This window comes from Columba livia, chromosome 13 (assembly GCF_036013475.1).
Source record: "Columba livia isolate bColLiv1 breed racing homer chromosome 13, bColLiv1.pat.W.v2, whole genome shotgun sequence".
NCBI classification, from domain to species: domain Eukaryota; kingdom Metazoa; phylum Chordata; class Aves; order Columbiformes; family Columbidae; genus Columba; species Columba livia.
Window position 1 is genome coordinate 12,563,681 of NC_088614.1, and position 18,823 is coordinate 12,582,503.

General features: G+C 42.6%; 1 protein-coding gene across 3 annotated transcripts in view; it reads left to right on the forward strand.

Moving 5' to 3' along the window:
• The window catches only part of RANBP10 (RAN binding protein 10), a 67,171-nt gene that overhangs the window by 15,252 nt on the left and 33,096 nt on the right, over positions 1–18,823 (forward strand). For all 3 annotated transcript variants that reach the window (XR_010465971.1, XM_065029143.1, XM_021301400.2), the window contains exon 3: positions 2,539–2,591. Coding sequence is in view for 2 of the 3 variants with exons in the window: in XM_065029143.1 (XP_064885215.1) it covers positions 2,539–2,591 (53 nt within the window). In the remaining variant the exon portion in view is untranslated. The remainder of the gene's footprint in view (positions 1–2,538; positions 2,592–18,823) is intronic.

The following is an 18,823-nucleotide window of genomic DNA, read 5'->3' on the forward strand; positions in this document are numbered from 1 at the left end:
GTGTAAATGTGTGTGAACTACTGGAGAGACTCAAAATAACTTGGTAGTTGATATAATTAGACACGAGGGTGAAAGAGAATAGGGTTACACCTTGCCAAAAGTTGAAATTTTGTTAGATGAGAAAAATGGAAAGAACAAACTTTAATTCTAAAAAAGCAGTAAGGTTGACCAAAATGACTTGAGGGACATCTGGTTCAAGCTCTGAAACATTAAAGGAGTATTTCTCCCTCCCAAAACATCAAGGCCGGGATGCAAGCTGAACATCTGTAAAAGCAAGAGATGTTTCAGGAGAACATGAAGGGCTCTGCAAAAGCAGGAATACTTAGAGGCTCCCAAATGCCAGTGATTGCTGTTACAGGATTATCTGGCTCAAGTCAAAGAGTTAATACAATGTTGTTTGTCAATAAAACACATGCAAATCTTTGTTTTTAAATATTATCTGGCTCCTGTTCAAGGGTTAATAAAACAGTGTTATCTGTCCATAAAACTCAGGAACAAATTATTAGGGGTTATCCTGCCTTCATTCAAGGGTTCTAAAGAATGAAGCTGAGCCATTAACTGTGGAGTGTGATGTTTAACAAGATTACAGAGGAGAAGCAGAGGTATACGTGGTGCTATTTTGTTTTTGAAAGGGATCCAGAGGAAAGAGCTCACATAGTGCTTTCTCTTAAAGTGGCTTCTGTCCTTGAGATCTCTACATCAGAGCACAACCTTCCTTGTTGCCTTTTTTGAGTGGCCTCAAGGCTCAGGAGCTTCAGCTCTCGGTTGTGTTCCTGCACACGCTGTGTCCCAGCTGGATCTCCCCGTCCTGTCCTCTGTCCTGTCTCAACAAGCTCTTCTTTTCATAGGCTGCAGGCTTTTAGCATTTCTGCAGAGAATATCAGATTTGCTACGTAATAATGCATATCCTAGGTATTTTGGAAACCCTCACAAATCTCTTTTTATCCTTCTAAACGAGAAATGGGGAATCCAGCCAAATGTCCCGGAATTCGTCCTCTGTGACTGGGGAGTTTCCGAGATAAACTTGTTTGCCCTTAATGCCATCAGGAGGTTCAGTTTTCTGCTCCTGAACTGGCTGCTACCAAAGCTACTTTGGGGTATTCTTCTAAGTTCAGTGGTCTTCTATTTTCCTTTATCAAACACTAACACTTTCCTGGTGTTTTGTCATGCCGTAATTTATTTGTGGTGAGAGCTGAAGGACCTGGGCTGACCCGTCTTGGTTGTAGGTGGCCATTATGTTGGCACAACCCTCTTTGTCAGTGTTCACCCCAAGAAACTTTGAAGAGCTTTAGGCTTGTGGCAGGAAAACACTGAGCTGGGTGAAGGGAAGGTCAGCAGTAGGTTCTTATGATCATGTATGATTTTGTTCTGAAGAGAGGTGAACCAGAGTTGTAAAATAAAGGACCGACTATGAAGAACTGTAGAAAGATCTGATGGTTCTGGGTGGCTGGACAATAAAATGAACGATGCGTTTCAGGCTGGATAGATGAACATGATTCTCACAGGTGGAGAATAAACAATCCAGTCTTGACACAAAAAATGGGTTCTGAGCTGCCTCTTGCAGTGCAGGAACAAGTTCTTTGTGTCCCAGTTCTGTGGAAAAATCAGCTCAGTTCTCATCTGCTGTCAAAAAATAAATGGAATAATAGAGAGCAAGAGAGGGAGGAATAGAAACCAAAACAGAGAACATCATTATACTGATGCCTGTAATAATCACCATGTGTTTGTGTTGTGAACAATGCCTGTGGTTCTGGTTTCCCCCTACTTCTCCAAGAAGACACAGAACTGGAAGTGCAGCAAGAGTATGAAGAGGTACAGATGAGCTGTCATATGAGGAACCATGGAGTAGACTGAGAGTACTCAACCTTGAGAGAGACCGCTGGGGAGTGGAGTGTGAATGGGGGCTTGAAATTCCCTGAGAAAGTTCTCACAGAAATGCTGTTCCTCTCTTCCAATTCTGAAAATGCAAGTATGAAGGAAAACGAGCTTGGGCAGTAACTGGTGGAGCTGCAGGATGGTGTTTTTCCAAAGAGCTTACAAAGGTTCAGAAAGCGATCGCATTAATGGAGGAAGGTCTGTTGTGGCGTGAAATACAGAAAGACCACCTTTTGTGTAGGAAATGGTGTAAAATACGTGTTGGACAATGAAAGAATGTTCTTGGAATGTACAACTGTTTGCTCTCTCTTGTGCATCTGCTACCAGCTGTACCTGGAGGCCACACATCGGGCCAGATAGACATCTGTTCTCATAGACCATATCTGTCCTAATGCATTTTACCAGCCACTCCCCTGGACCTCAAAATTGTAATTGCTTATTGTTTTCCAGTCCTTTTCCTACCAATCGGGAACTAAAGACTAGTGGACATATTGTCTTTGATTCAAGAAAGGACTAAAAAAGGAATGAAAAATCTTTAGTGATTTCAACATTCTTACCTTAAATGATTTGTGGATTTTTTTTCTTTTGCATTTTGTTCTGCAGGAAATCTTGTGACTTGACCATTCTGTGCTTGACTGATATTTTGTTTGGCTTTTTTTGAAGGTACATGGGAATAGGACTTTCTGCTCAAGGGGTCAACATGAACAGGCTTCCTGGTAAGTCACTGTTAAAATCTGGTTTGGCTTGCAATCTGTGTTAAATGTTCATTTGAAATATTTTTAACTTATGTGTGTGAACTAGCAAATATGTTTCTATTAATAAAATATCATTAATATTAATGTATGGAAGTTTCAACATACTGAGTGTTATCCTAAACTGAGTTTCTGGTAGCCATAATGATTTTAACAGATAATAGAAATTAATATTAAACTCATAAGTAATAGGTAAAATTATGAGCTTTCGCACATGAAAGTTCTTTGAATCTGAAAAAATAAGTAGCAAAACAATTAGACATTTATTTTATATATCTCACTTGACAGATTTGCTCGAAAGAATCTGAAAATGACCGGACAGTTGGCCGGTCACATTGTGTCCCCTCTTTTCTCTCCCTTGTCCCACTGAAAAACTAGAACAGGGTGATAGAGTGACATTTCCAGTTAATACTGTTGCTTTTTTGTTTGAAATGTTTGTTTTTGTGTTACCCTCTAAGTTGGTTAAGTAGCTTGGTTTTAAAAAGAAATAATTGCTAATCTTTCTTTAACAATATCCAATTTATTAAGTAAAATTATAATTTATAGATTTTGATCAACACAGTGATTTCTGTAGCGGAAGTTCAGCTGGGTTTGAAACTAGAAGTTTTCTCCATTTGGTAGCAAGTAAATGTTGTTCAAGTGCCAGAATGAATGACAGCTGGTTCCCATTGGTGGGGGCTTTTTTTGTCTTAGGCGTGATTTACTTCTGGTGGAGTCGTTTCAAAGCCGGAATCTGTGTTCAGCCCTTATTATGCACCTTGGTATCTGCAAGGAGAATGTTTTATTAGTGTCCTAACAAGAGGAAGAGCTTTGTACGGTTTGCAGTTAAGACCCACGTGAAGTGTCTTCTCAGTGAGGATTTTGCTTTCACCTTCACTGGTAACTTGTGTATTCAGAAAGCACAATATGCTTGTTTTTTTCCTTAAAACCTCCAATTTAAAAAGTTGCAGCGTTGGAGCAAAATCCTGACTATTCTGCTAGCAAAATATGTGATTTTGTATCTCTGTTATAAATTTCTGAAATGCATATTTCTGTAGCTATGTTTCTGAAATTCTGCTGAGACTGCAGGTGGATGATTTCAGAAAACCACCAGCTTTCTGGTGTCCGTTCTTTTAATTGTAAATGTGCTGCTGAATTTTGCAGTGGAACAGCTGCCTTGTCTTGTTACTGAAGAGAAGCCTGGAGATCTTGGAATGAATGAGGGAGTATTTGGGACCTTTTGTATTGATAAAGAAACAATTTGGAACTGTAGGCTAGTTGCATTAGTTAATAAGTTCAATTAGAATTTCACCAGTGAAACTGTAAGTACTGTTTTAGTGATGGGCAGCATGTGGGCCTTTCATAAAGCACAACCATGGCTGACAGTTGCAGACAGACTTTCCTTTTCCAGGTGCCACTTTGATCATGTTGATCGACCTTGAGAAGTCAGAGGCACGTCCTGAGATCTGTTGGTCTGACTTGGGCACAGCCTTCTGTGCGTCTGTTTTTCTCTGGTAATTTCATATCTGCCCAGAGAGCTTGTGGAACCTCTGACTTTTGAGATATTTAGGACTCAGCTGGATATGGCCTTGACTGACCTGATGTAATCAGACCTTTGAGCAGGGCTTGGACTAAGTGACTTCTGGATTTCCCTTCCCTCCTTAGTTGTTTTACACTTCTAGGATAACTGTATTTGGGAAAATGGTTACACCCATGTTTTAAAGAATTTGCATCTTACTGGAAACTGTATTTGTTAATTACTATGACAACTACAGCATGTACCCATTGGATAGAGAAATAAGGTCACAGGTCTTCATCCTCTCAGAACTAGACCAGTGTGAAGGAAGAATGCAGGACACTGCCAGTTTTCTCAAGCAATAATTGGTTGCAAAAAAAATAGGGAATGTCTAGATCAAGATGCTCTGGTGTCAACAGTTATAGAAGTCTCCGTTTTCAGATTCTGCACTCCTTCTGCCCCCCGTCCTCCTGACCCAAGTGAGTTATGTGTGTGTACAAGGCTAAGCGTGAGTCCCATCATTCTCTTTCCATGGCTGAAGTGCTTGGCTGCTTGGAAGAGGAGTTGTTTGGCTGCTAAGGGAACATGTTCTGTTGCAGAAATGGCTCTCTGGCTTCTGCAATGGAAAGATGGGTGGGATTGTCTTGTAGACTTGGCCTGGTGACTGCTGGTTAGACTATGCTTAACTGAGGATTCTCCTGGGATTATGACACAGTTTATATATAAACACAGTTGAATACTAACCTGAGATGATATGTACTGAATGTCATAGGTGTGCAGGCCTGAAATTCAACAGCCAAAATAATCTGCCCTCCCCCCCCGCCCCAGTTAGAGACTAAAAATTAGCCAAACCACTTGTGATAAATGGCTTTAAAGCCCAAGAGCTACACGGGCAGTGTTTTGTGGCCAGTTTGAATCAAAGCACCTACACTACTGTTATTTCTAGTATGTTATTTCTAGTGTTTCTGTGTGGCGAATGTCAAATTCTTTGAGTGAAATAAAAAATAAAGTGACTTGAGACTTCAGATAACACGTATTTAGCAATGAATTGCACAAATTTGATCCTATGAACCTGTTGTTTGTTTGATCACATGCAGATTATGCTGCCAGGGGTGACTCTGTGGGCATAGTTAGGTCGATCTCCCATCATCTGTGTAAAATGAACTGCATTGCTCTGTATTGCAGCTCAATAATTATCTTCCTGGCATTTGGAGAGCGAGTCTGATTTATTTTTTTTATAGCATATTGCTCAAGTAACTGAAGTGAGAAACATGTATCAGGCTTAACTGTTATCAGGTCCTTCACAGCACAGAGTGAGAACTCACAAAGAAGTGACAGACTTTGGAGTCTTGACTTGGCTTCATGTCAAAGTGTAATTTTAACTTTTTGTGACCTGAGACCCTGCCAGGTTGGTCTCCTTAGACCCTTTCTACCTCACTGTGCTTTCACAGATCAGTTTTTGCTTGGTGCGCTGGCAGGATGGTATGTGACCCACTGCAAGTTTGGGAGCACAAAGCCCGGTGTGGGAGCCAAAGTTGGTCCCTTTTTTGTTCCTGCTTTCAGTGAGGATCCTCACACCCTGTCAGCCGAAATTCAAAGAACAGCCTTGCTGCTGGGTTCAGTCTTGGACTCCTTTTCCCCCTCCAGAACAAACACTTTGGCCATATCCAGTTCCAAGTCTGGGCATTTGTGCTTTATGCCCAATTTATTTTGGCCTGAGCCCAGCTGGGTGCCGGTGGGGGTAGCGCTGAGCTTTCTCTGAAGCTTGGAAGTGTGGTTGGAGCAACCTGAGCGTTTTGTTAAGCTACCCCTCTCTGTGTTGTGAACAGAGACGGCTTTTAAAGGCAGAGTGCCTGTTCCTGTTCGACGCAAGGTTTCTGTGGCCTGTGCTTTGAAATTCAATCAGCAGATGTGAAATTTTTGTGGGATTTTTATTGAAGTGCCCACTTTTGTGACCCTGACATGTCTTTGTGATTTTTTTGTTATTTTTTTTTTTAATTTTTGAAGCCATTTGGAACACTCACTAATAAACATTCTGCTTTAACCTCGTGGCTTCTCTTGAAATATCCATTCACTTCTTTCCCCAGGTACAACTTTTTTCAGGTGTGCTCGGCATTTTGGTATCTGAGGATGAAATTACATGTTACAGCTGAACTGATCTAACTGACTGTCATCAAACCCGACCCATCCTCCTGTCCCCTTGTGCAAGCCCCTGGCTCTGGCACTTGTCGCCTCCTTGGCCAGGCCTGGCAGGGGCCTGCCCGCTTTTCGGCAGTGTTGGGGTTGCGGCAGGCTGCTCCCTTCCGAACTCGCGGAGCGATGCTCTTACCTTTGCATCCTGAACGTAACATCTGAAAAAAAAATCCCTTTTAAAAATTATTTAGCCCTTAATCCAGAAGTATTTCTGAGCCCAGCTGAAAATACATTGGTGGTTGTTGAGAGATAACATTTCGTTTATTCCAGCTCATTGAGGGGAACCCAGACAGGCAGTGAAGGAGGGAGGGATGATTCTCTGTGGTAGCAGCAAGGTCTCAATTCAGCCTAAAATGTTGTGAAACCATACCCTTAGGCATACCCTGCTTCACATTCTGAAACAGCACAGATAGGATCTGACCAATCACTTCTAGAGACTTTAAACACCCTCTGGTTAATAACTGACTTGCCCTGCTATGCAACATTGCACATATGAAAGGGAGTGCCAGCTTCCACTCACCATTGTTTTGGTTTATGGAACTTCGATTATTTTTTTCACCTTTTCAAATGAAAAGATGCTGCTTGGCTTATTCACTATCTGCCTGCTTCAGACTCCCTACTCGAAGAACAAGCTTTCAAATTCGAGAATATTTTATAGACTTGAATTAGCATGCAGTGAGATAAGCCAGCAGAATTTGGTGTACAGAAACCTGCTGCCTGTTGGGGTTTGGCTTCTGGGACTGTACCAACTTAAGCCAGGTCAGCAAAACCAGAAACAGTTTGACCAACTGTCCTGTGCCTTTCTTCAGCAAAGGGTCCTTGTGAGCAATCTGTTTCTGCAGACATGTAGCTAAATAGAAATGAGCACTTGGGAATGAAGATTTCCCCATGCTCTGTGGAAGCCATCCATCCTCCTCCATAAGCCACCAACATGATGAATGGGCTTTCCATTTTAGCTTTGTTTGGAGATCCTTTCTGTTGCATTCTCCTCTTGATAATAGGTTTCTGTTGATATTTGTAGTTATGACTATTTCTTCTTGCCATATCTTGCGTGTTATCAGAGGAGACACAATCCGGAGAGCAAGGCTATTGGGGAATCTGTCTTCCTTCCCTTGAGAGGAAAAAGATACTGTTTTTTCCGTTAGGGAGGTTCACAAGGGTTTTTTGGGCAGATGTGCTCCCTTCAAGGGAGGGACCAGAGATGATATATTGTAGGACAGTGAGAAACTAAAGGAACGAGATTTCTTCAGCCTGGAGAAAAAGAGGTAGAGGAGGGATCTGGCCTTTTGCTATCTAAAGCAGTTTGCGGAGAACATGGACCCAGACTCTTCTCAGGTTGTACGATACAGAAAGGCAATGGGCACCATTTGCAACAAAGAAAGTTCTCATGGGGTGTAAGACATTATTCCTCATCAGACTTGGGGGGGATGCGTTATTGGAGAGACTCTAGCCTCAGATTTTCAAACCTCAGTTGGACAAGGCTCTAGGCAATCTGGTCTGTCTCTGAAGTTAAACCTACCATGAGTGACAAGTTTGGCTAGAGACCTCCAGATGTTCCTTCTAGCTAATTTTTGGTTGTTGTGTGTTTGGTGTGGTGTTTTTTGTGATTGCCAGGGGATCTTGGTACTTCAGATGTGTTTAAAGAACTTCATTTCCATCTATCGTCTTACACTTTGGGTTGTCTCTTTGTGTGGTTCCAATGACAAATGAATGACCTGTGCTAAAGGACTTAGTCCTGGTGATAAATATAATAATTATAGAAGATGAGACCTCACCAAATCGTCTGATCTGAAGCTAATTGAACTATGCATCAGTCCTGCCTGACAGGTGTGGGTCTAAACCAGTCTTTCACTGTCTTTCTGGCAACTTCTTCCAACGCTTTCCTTGTGTTGGAAACTCTTCCTGATGAATAAGCTGGTTCAACATTTAATACTTTTAATGGCAATTTGGATCTGTTAATGTTACTTTGATAGATTGGCAATGGCAATACCAATACCATCTATACTGTGTCCTGCTGGAGCAACTCAGTGAAGAATTAGTGTATATAACCCAACTCTGCTTGCCACTCCATGTTGAAACCTTTTCCTTTGCCAGCCAGGAGGAGACTGGACTTGTCAGGAATTCTATTTTATTTGGGCAGTAAGTATAGCCCACATTGAATAGTACCCAAATCTTCATTTTGGTGTGTGATTTGCATACAGATAACTGTTGTACCTGTAAGGAATTTCAGAAAAACATCACTTGTTTAGTACCTGCATAAATCCTAGAAGATGGCAATTAATTGTTGTATGTCGGGTTAAGGAAAATATAGGGTTGATATATATAAATATATCTTTTTAAAAGAAATAGTAAATAGATGTGCATTTTGCCAGAACTACTTATGGAAAGGCCTCCAGGACTTAGTTACACGTGCAGCTCTCCAGCTGGCTGTGCCAGTTCCTACCCACAAACTTGCTTATGCTGCTGGTACCCTCTCATTTATCCCAGCAAACCAGTTTGTGGGGCTGTGTGGACTGGATCATGTAATTGGGTTAATAATAATGGGGGCGGGGGGGGGGCATTGCTGGATTTTGGGGTTATTAACTTGGGTCTGTTCTCTGGCCCAGTTGATCACGCAGGCAGTGCAGGTTGAAACAACTCTTCTGTGAAATTTGAATGTGTGGGTTGTAGTGGTCTGAGATTATTTTTGATAGAAACAAATATTGCTCTCACCTGAGATGTGTGCTGAAAACCTTAATTAAAGGCTGAGTGTGCCCTCCAATTAAGTTATCCGCTGATCATGGAGACTTTATCTGAAGGAGCATCTTGCTGGGCTGAACCCAGCTTGACTGCCCGCGTCTCTCGAGTTCTTTTAATCTCTCTCGGCCTTTTTTCAAGTTGTTTGAAGGTGATGGCTCGATACCCTTTATTTCAGTGATTAGTCAGCCAATATTTGAACTTGATTGGGTTTGTGTTTGCACTGAGCTTTGTTTCATTCAGGCACATAGTAAAGCATTGAAAACAAATGTCAGTGAAAGCATATGCTTGTTTTGCTGTTGTCTGTTTGATACTTTATAGTCCAGATGATCAAACGATCGAAGATGTGTGAAGCTGCTGAGCTTAGAAGGGCTATTAGCTATTTTGCGAAGGGCTGTGTGCTCGTAGTGGCAATGCCTGGGCTCTGGAAGGGTGGGTGAGTGATGGAAGAGAATCTTCTCTTGGGACGTTTCTGGACCAAATGCCTTCTGGCTGTGTCTGGTTTATGTTAAAGAGGCTGTGATGAGTACACCAGGGTTATTAATGCCCCAGCCTACAATGGGGGGAGAGCACCTACAGAAATCCTCGTGGTGCTGGTGAAGTGATCTGAAATGAAAGGACAATGACTTCTTGTGCAGAAAGCCCGTTGCAGTGGGAGTCTGAAGTAGAGGCCACCACAAGTTCGTTCACAATAAATCAAGGGGGATGCTGTTAATCACTCCAGAGGTGTGGAAGACCAAAGCGACAGATCCTCTGACCTGCGGAGGCCGTAGGGCTGTGATCCTACCGCTGCTGGCTCTGCCTCCCCATGCTGAACAAACATAAAAAATGTATTTTTAGCAAGATGCACTGGAGCATCTAGGAAAGTGTCCTGTTGCTTAAATGCAGCTTACTTGGGAGCCGTTAGCAATGCCAAAACTCTGAGGCTCAGTAGGAGCCGAGGGGGAAAAGCAGCCTGAGAAATGCTCCAAAAATTTCCCTTGGGTACCCTTGTTGCTGCCAACTTAACTAAGTTTTGACCTGAAAAAGTAATTTGTATCTGTCTCCAATGTCCTAAGAGGTTATTGGTATGTTTAGAAATTGCAGGTTTTGGTGCTACGTCATGGAATAAATGAGAACAAAGTGGGTCAGTGTGTTGATTCAGCTCCGGAGTTAGTGATCCATTTGTGCAGAATGGAGTTTTAGAGGGATTCTGCACCACTTGAGAGCACATCTGGATTGATGATGCTTATTGCGGAGCTTAGAACAGTGTTGGGTAATAAACACATGCTATTAAGAAAAATTTATGCTTTACAATAGATTTGGGATAACTGGCCTTTGTAAGCCAGAACCTTTCGTATTTGTCTACATGACTCCCTTATTTTGGAAGTGGGCTGTATTTTTTAAGTGAATCTTCTGGTTGTTACCACTTGCTGTACTTTTATTTACACCTTCAGTTTTGCTACTCTTGTTTCATTTAAACTAAACTAGCAAACATGCTCCAGAATCACAATTAGTGCACTTCAGCCACTAATAACTATTCAGTCCACTGGACAAGGCTAAGTAATACAGGGTATTGTATTTGCTATGAATTAATTCATATCCCATCTTCAGCTCCTAGAAGAACTGGACGTTCATTCTTCCACATTCTTCAGTTTTTCACATATCGATAGTGGACTTTCTGACAAAGTTTAGAATTACAAGATCTAAATTTTAGAGGCATTCAAAGTTAAAACTCAACTGGTACATGATTAAAAGAGTTAAGTGGGTGTACTGTGTGTAGGTGGATTGTGGTATGGAAGGGAAAGTTTGTGGTCTACAAGGACGGTTATGATGTTTTTTTTATAAAAGATATGTTGAGTTATGTGAATTGATATTTTAGATTCCATTGTGTTGTTAGTGTGTTTGAATAACCTCAATTCAGGTCAGCCATTCTTTTAAAATGCGTATATTCTGTTGAAAGCAGTAGTTTGCAAGGTTTTTGGTCTTGATGAGCGCAGTAGTGTTTATCTTTCCTGCCGCTCCTTTGTCTGGGCATGGTGTCCTGCACATGGCTGGTGTTGTCTGGGGTAACAGCTTCCATGGACCCAGGCAAAGGTGGTCAGCTCATGTCTTGTGTACCTGTAATTAGCCCTGGAAAAGGAGCTTGACATCTCCAGGACTGCAGAAGGCAAGTTATAGGGGCACAGAGGAGTCCAGCTTAGGGACCCTGAGCCACCCTGGTGGGTACATATCTAACCAACTTTCACTATGGACATGCTCTGCAGGAACTACAAGAAATGCACAAATGTGTATGTTAATTTAGTACCATTCCCTTCTTCCCAACAGGTCTTGTTTTTTGAAGTCGTGGTGCTGCAGTGTGCTGAGTCGGGTCTGTCATTTATACTGGGTGGACTCACCTTGTTTTTATAAGCTGTTCAGAATAAGCAAAATAAGAAATTCCGAACTGGCAGCTGTATTTGTACCTGGAGGCATGTGCAGTTTCTTTCTTGACCCTCATGGCTGCCAAAGCCTCTGTTGCCATGTGTCCTGTGCTCTGCTCATTAGGTGTACCTCCCCTAATTAGGTTATCTCGCACGTTGCTGGATACAACTTGTTTAGGTGGGACATGTTTTAAAACATGAGCCTTCTGCTGAGAGCTGATACTGGACGAGTTGGCATGGCCTGGGGAGTTGGACAGATATCGTAGGGACACTGCATGACACTCACCAAAGAGTGACAGAGTGGTGATGATTAAGTCCTCAAATGAGGTCAGACGTGACACTGTCAGGTGTGTTCAGAGCTGGAGAATAACAAAAATAGTTCCTGAACCACAGAATTGCAATGAATAACCTTCTGAATTCACTTTAATCTCATGTTTTATTTATGGCTATTTATGTGAAAATTAGGATTGCATACAGTAAAAGTTACTGCCCTCTTCCCCTTCAGACCCACTTAAATTAATGTGTTTGCTTGTGTTGGTTGCCCTATCTTCAGCCAGAAGAACTGCTGCAGTTAAATGCTCGGAGGTCAGTGTGGGTGATGGCTCAGGGGTATGGCTGTCCCGCGCTTTTCCGTGCCCCGGTTTCTGTGCTGCCATCCCTTGGAGATGGCCCGTCTCCTCGCAGAGGTTCTGCGTTCTTGCCTCATGCAACATGTCCTCAGAGACGTGGTACGGCTGCGCTGGAGCCTGCCTGTGCTTGGAGTTGTGTTGGTTTCGCGCCATGTGAAAACCGGGTTTCCAAAGCAGAGCAGGGAAATGACATAGTGGAGTTTGTGTTTTGGCCTTCACCAATATCCCAGGCTACTCCAGCTGTAGCACAGATAATGGACAATCCAGGTAATCTTGGTGACAGCCAAGAGTCACCTAGCAATTTAGAGACAGCAATTTAGCTGTCAACGAGTTGTAATCAGCACTGATTTGTTTTTCAGATTAAAAAAAATTCTTTGTAGTGGCTGTACCTAATATTTCAGGCTTTCAGATAAAAGGTAACATCAACAGAAAGCTAAATTTCACTACAGCTCAAACTGCTGGATAGCAGCTATTTTTACTGATGGATAAATATGATCCTTTTCAGAACACCCTGTTGCTCTACCTTAATTGGTGTGGCCAAGTATTTAAGAAACCTCCATTTAGAATCTAGAAGGCCTTGTTGCAACCCCTTACCATCATGAGATGTGCTTCTTCCAAAAGACTTCTTTCTCCATAAGGTCTTGTGTTTATAGAAATGGCTTTTGTTCGTAATTTTCTTACGTCATTAAATACCATTTTATGGATTGTTTTTAATAGTCTCTGGATGCTAGCCCCCTGCATTCTGCAGTGAGCTCTAGCATTGCTTTTGGCTGAGTCATTTAACTGCCCTGCCTCAGCGTTTCTGTAAAATGGCTTTTGCCCATTACCTTGCAAGATGATGTTCCTGAAGATGTCTTAATATTTTATAGAGGTGTTCTTGCCCATCAGCTGAAAGTTGAAAAGTTGGCCTGTAGATGAAAATGTGAATTATTTAGTATGATGCGATTTGAAACCTGTGTAGATGATAAGCTTTTGTATCCAGCTTGTTCTTTGCCCCTGCCACTTAAATGGGAAAACTCCTCATCTGACATTTCTCTTTTTTATCCCTGTCCTGAGTTGATTTGCACCTCTTCACTTCCCCCACCCCCTCCAGTGTGGTGTGTCAGGGAATATAATAGATATAATAGTACAGTGGTGACCTGATCATGCTAGAGCTCTTTCTGAGCCTTGCCTTTGTAGATAGAACAAACCTGCTTTGTAGTTGTGCTTTAACCATGTTGTGTTCTTCGCAGGGCTATAAATGGTTTGTATAATAGCTTGTCTTGACCTCTCCGGTATGGGGAAGACCAGTTCATGTTCTGTCTGTGGCAGAAGATGACCCATCAAGCTTGTAAGTTAGGAGGGCTTGCCATGCTTATTCACTCAAAGAAGTAGGATTTTAATCTTGATTACTCTGCGATGATGTGCATGCTAAATAATAGTGAAACAGGTTCATTAACAAATCTCTGAGGCAGGTGGAACAGACCATTCCTGTTGATGAGGTATTGCCCATGTTGCAGCCATCCAGAGCCTTCTGCTTTTGTGTTTTCCCTTTATGAGTCAATGGGTAGTGTCACTTTAGATAATTAAGTGTAGACTGTGATTTGTTATTTTGAAGCCTAACATGCAGTAGCTGTCAAATGGTACAGTTGTTGATCTGGTCTAAAAATCGCCATTCTAGATCAATATTGTTAAAAGAGATTTTGCAGTGTTACTTTCTGCTTCTAGCCTTCGTGGAGAATCAGGCAATGCTTGTTAGCACCCCCATTCTGCTGGACCTCCCAAACTCTCGCAGGCCTTTTTAGCTTGCTTTCTTGGAGTCTTTTTGATTTTTGGGTCAGTGTGTCCTTTTGTTCCTGCTCTCTGATAGTGTGAGAGAGATGATGGGATTGTTTTTTTCCTTTGGATGCTTGCCACATGTTTAAGTCCTGCCATGAGGATTTTGTCTGAGCTTTGTCGTTTTTTACAGTTGCAAGTGCAAGTACTTTATTCAAAAAGCATGGAATAACCTCTGAGCCAAACCTACAGCCAGAGCTGCCAAGAGTCCTGCACTCTCTGATTAGCATCAGCTGGCGTTGCTTTGTAGGGGCCAAACTGGCCTTGGATGGATCTACTTGATCTGCTGGGATCTGGGGTCAGAGGGAGGCCACAGAGCAGCAGTCCCTCCCTGGGATGTGTGCAGTGGTGTGTTCACCATTACCTTGTACGTGATTCAGTGTGATACTACAAAGACTATGAGAACTGAGCATGTCCAATCCCTGTTTTAAGAAGTTTGTCCTCTGTGAGGTTAAGTGGTTTTATTTTCTGTATATCCATTGATACTGCAGTGCAGCGTTTGGGCCTGTTCTGCATCCGAAGCAATTTTCCCACCTTGCAGAAGAAGCAGAAGCTGTTATGAGAAAAAGGGTGCACAGATAAAAAGTGAGATGTTATTAGTTAGGACTTCATTTCCTGGTGCCCCTAGGTAAATGGGTTTTAGGGACTTTTCTTTTTTCCTTGACTTTTTCTGGGCAGATGTGCAGGCCCTTGAAGTTCTGCCAGGACGATGCTGTAATACACTAAGCACACTGTTCCTGGGCCTATTCCTGTCCTGCAGCTGCTGGTGTGACTGTACCTAGACAATTGTTCCATGCTGGGACCGTGCCCCCTATTCCCACCAATCCAGACCAGTAGCATGGGTTCCTGTAGCCACTGAGCAGCTATTTTGTAGGTGGATTATGGAAGCAGAAAGATGTGTTGCAACATTAATAGTTGATCTGATTCTGAAACATGGTGAAATGAAGAACAACAGTGCTACCTCCTTGCTCTCACCTGGTGTTTATGCAACTTCATATGGTTTGACATAGATGCTATAAAACTGGACTACAGCTGAGATGCTGCAGCATCCCAGATGCTTCCTGGGGCAACAGGCTTTTCTTGACCAGACATTTAGCTTCTAAGGCTGTAGGAGCACCAGCACCTGCTCAGCTTTGTCCATAGGGACAAAGGTGTGCTTTCACTGCTTTGAGCTAACATACACCGAAGACACGTCCACTGCCAGAGCCAAATCCACTATGAGGTGGTCAAGCCATCAATAGAGGGTGGTTCATCTTTTGTGGTAGTAACAGCTTCTTCCCCATATTTAGTTTTGTCCTGTCCCCTCAGGCACCACTCCCCGCCTGGGCCTGCTGTGCCCAGAACAGTGTAGAAGCAGCTCCGAACAGCAACATCCTGCTTCTGCCACACCACATTCACCTGCTAGGCCTCTGTTTAATGTACTTTCCCCTCCACTGACTTGATGCTGTGCTGCTACTAAAGACCCAGAGCTGGGTGAGCATCAGCAGGCTGCACAGCGCAGTGCATGGAGCTGGCTCTGAGCATGGTCCAGCAGCGACTTTGGGCTCTGTAGCTGGCTCCAACCTCAACATCCCCTTCCCCAAGCACTGTACAAGCATGTACATCTGTTTCTGCTGGACTTTGGATTCAATAAATCTTATTAAAATTATTTGGTTTGGTTTATTTCAGTGTGTTGACACAAGTTCTTGTCACTCAGTGGCTAATGCTTGTGCACTGCTTGCCCTGGCCTGGCCAGCTGTGGGAAGCTCAGATTGCCAGCAGAGGAGAGGGAAGAGGAACGCCACAGGCAAGATACTGGACAAGAGCTGAGGGGGGAAAATTGAAAGTGTTTCAAAATACAAAGAGAGAAAGTAGGTAAAGAAGGTACAGTTAAAAGCTGGAAAGATGCAGACACTGCAAAGACTGTAGAGCAGTCACTGGAGTCTGTTCTGAAGAAAAAGCCTCCAAACTTCCACATTACTTGGGATATAACAGAGCCAAACCCACTATTTACAAATCTTGCTGCAGATTCTTTCTGACGATCTTTCATCTTTATATGATCAAATATATACTTCACTGACATCATTTTTCCTGATCAAAGATCAGGTTACCAGTGAATTTATATTGTGAACAGGGTCCTGCCCTTTGCAGCAGCTTCTGCACAAGGTACCAGTTCCCTTGAATGTATGTGCCGAGCTGCAGTGGAACATGTTTCTCTCCTGGAATGTATGTGAACAGGGAGTCATCCGCAAGTCAGTGGTAAAGTCCACCTGTCTGCCATGTTTTTAAGCCTGGCAGGTGGCAGACCAGGAAGAATCTGTGATGTTAGGGAGTAAATTACTGAACAACCATCTTTTCCGTGATCCTTCCCCTTTCCATGTTGCCTTCCCAGTTCTCTCGTGCTCTCTGAAAAGTCTAGCATGTTTGAACCTTGATGCATGGGGGGAATGTCATCCATTTGCATTCTTCACACTGCGAAAGGAACGGCAGTCCAGAAAAGACCTGTTGCTCCTGGTGATTTCCATCAGAGCATCCTGCACTGCATTGCCCCTGTACATGGCCTGGTGTTACGTGCTTTTGAAGTTGAGCAGTATATCCAGGTCCCAGTGTTCCCAGGATGTGTGATGCCAGTTTTACCCAGTGCCTACCAAAAGCAGTTCAGCACACATTGCTGACACTCTTGAAATTAAAAGCTAAAATGATGTGTAATTTCCCAAGTGCTGAGAGGTGAATGGTTTCCCAGCAGTACCATGTTCCAGTTGTTGCTTTGCTTTGTGAGGCAGAGCCTGATCTCAGAAACAGAACATAGGCTCATTTTAGAATCTGCCCAAAAAGTTAAGAGTAAAACAGGACTGACATTGAATCGTTGAGGTGGGACTGAGCAGAGATGGGTGTAGGGTGGTTAGGGGTAATAGGCAGCACACTTCATCTGGCTCCAGTGCTCACACAGGAGTGAACATCTGAGTTGATCCTGCAACCATGTCCTGAAGTAACTCAAGTCTTTTCTGCCATGTGGTCCGGCATTGCATAATTCTGGCCTGTTTATCAAGCAGCAGCAATGGAGCTTGCTGGTCCTTTTTTCACCGTGTGTTGGGATCGAGATTGTCTGCCAAGAAGATCAACATACCTTCTTTTTCTTGTTAGCAGGCCAAACAGAACTTTGGTTTGGTGCTGGATATATAAAAATATCTCCCAAGCCTTTCTAATGGTTTCTGGTTTTCTTTTTTCCTGTTCTCTGATTGACTGTATGGTCTGAGCTATTCTGCATCTGTCTGGCTATTAATAAATATTACACATATATTTTGGGTCTGGAGGTTGAAGTGTTCACTAGTTGCTGAGGTCTCACCTGCAGAGTGGTTCTACTTGTGTATTTGCATGTCACAGGATACAATGGATGGTGTCGATATCTTCTTAAATGAGAACTGGACAATTTAATGGCAAGAAAATGCTTTGAGGAGCATGGAGTGAACAGAATCTCCATCAGGCTCAGTGCGTCTCTGTGCTGCGGCAGCTGGGCAGTGGTAACACCATTCGGAAAGAGCAAGAGATGTGAGTGTCCTATACTTGTGCTGTCTCTCTTCTTGAAGAGGATCCTTACCTGGGTTGATTCCATATCCTATATGGCCAACCTTTTTAAGAACATGCACATAATATTTCACCTCTGCCTTCCGGGTCACAACATTGGCTTCTGGAAGTGCTTGAGTACAAGGGGCATGAAGGTTAAACTGTCCAGAGGATTTGCAAATGTAAGTATGGGGAAGGCATATGAGAAATCTGATTCAGCCCTTATTAAAACTGTTAGATTTTGTACAGGAAGGAAGGAAGTTATTAACTGGAGGCGTGAGTGGAGTCCTAAGAGTCAAAGAAAAGGTTGCAGTATCATAGACTTATTACTAGGTGGCGATAGTAAATTGTTAATGATGCAGAAAAGTCCTGAGTTTTCAGCAAATATCTTTGTGTTTGGAGAGAGCTTGGAGGCTGTATTTGAAAAATGCATGTGATGAGTTATTCTCTCTTCTGCCGCTAAGCAGAAATAATGCCAAACATGTTCTGATAGGGATGCACTACTTAAATCAACAGGCCGAGATAACTTTGACCTGGTAGTGTTAGAAGTAATGATTATTATTTTTAATTTAGATTACTAGGAAATTTCAGAAGACTGGATGAAGTTTGCCAGTGCTGGAATAACCTGTATGCCATTATTCTCATGTTTATTTTGGGCAGAATTTTAGAAGTACTGATACATTATTTGATTAATAAATAACTAATGGTTAGGCATATAATTAACACCACTCAGCTTCTATTTATGGCAGGTACAGTAAGTTCTCTCACACAAATCTGGCTTGTTTTCTTCAGGTGACCATGGTGATTTGTTAAGGCTGGTAGCCTAGATTTAAAACACTTAGTGGTGCGTCGGGTCCAGATTCAGCATTATGCAACATTTGAGTTTAAAAAGTTAACTGTGTATATTGTTAGCAAAATGCTGTGCGAGCAAGATTTCCTTAATCGGTTGTATTAGTGGTTGTCTGTGGAGAACATGATTCAAATCAGGCTTTTTCCGGGCACCGCTGCAATACATACCAAATTTGCCACTGTCCTCAAAGCCTTTATTCAGTCACTTCTTGTTGGAGTTCACCTCACCAATGAGTTATCGCCAGCTTTGGTGGTACAGCAAGTCCTGATATTGTGAAGCACAAGTCTTGCAGGCGGAGGTTTATTTCAGTAGTTTCGGTTGTGGTAGGCAACGAAACCTTTTTTACCAATTTTTCTTATCCTGCAGAACCTGTAGTGTCTGCGTTGGCACAAGCTGTTTGTGGAATTGTCCCTGTGGTTGGGCACACTGTTGCATTTCTCATGGTAACCTTACCTGATGTGTGGTGTGTAAGCATCTGGCAGCTTAGATGTAAATGATATCAAGTTCTTATTAAGTGTTTTGTAATGCTAGGA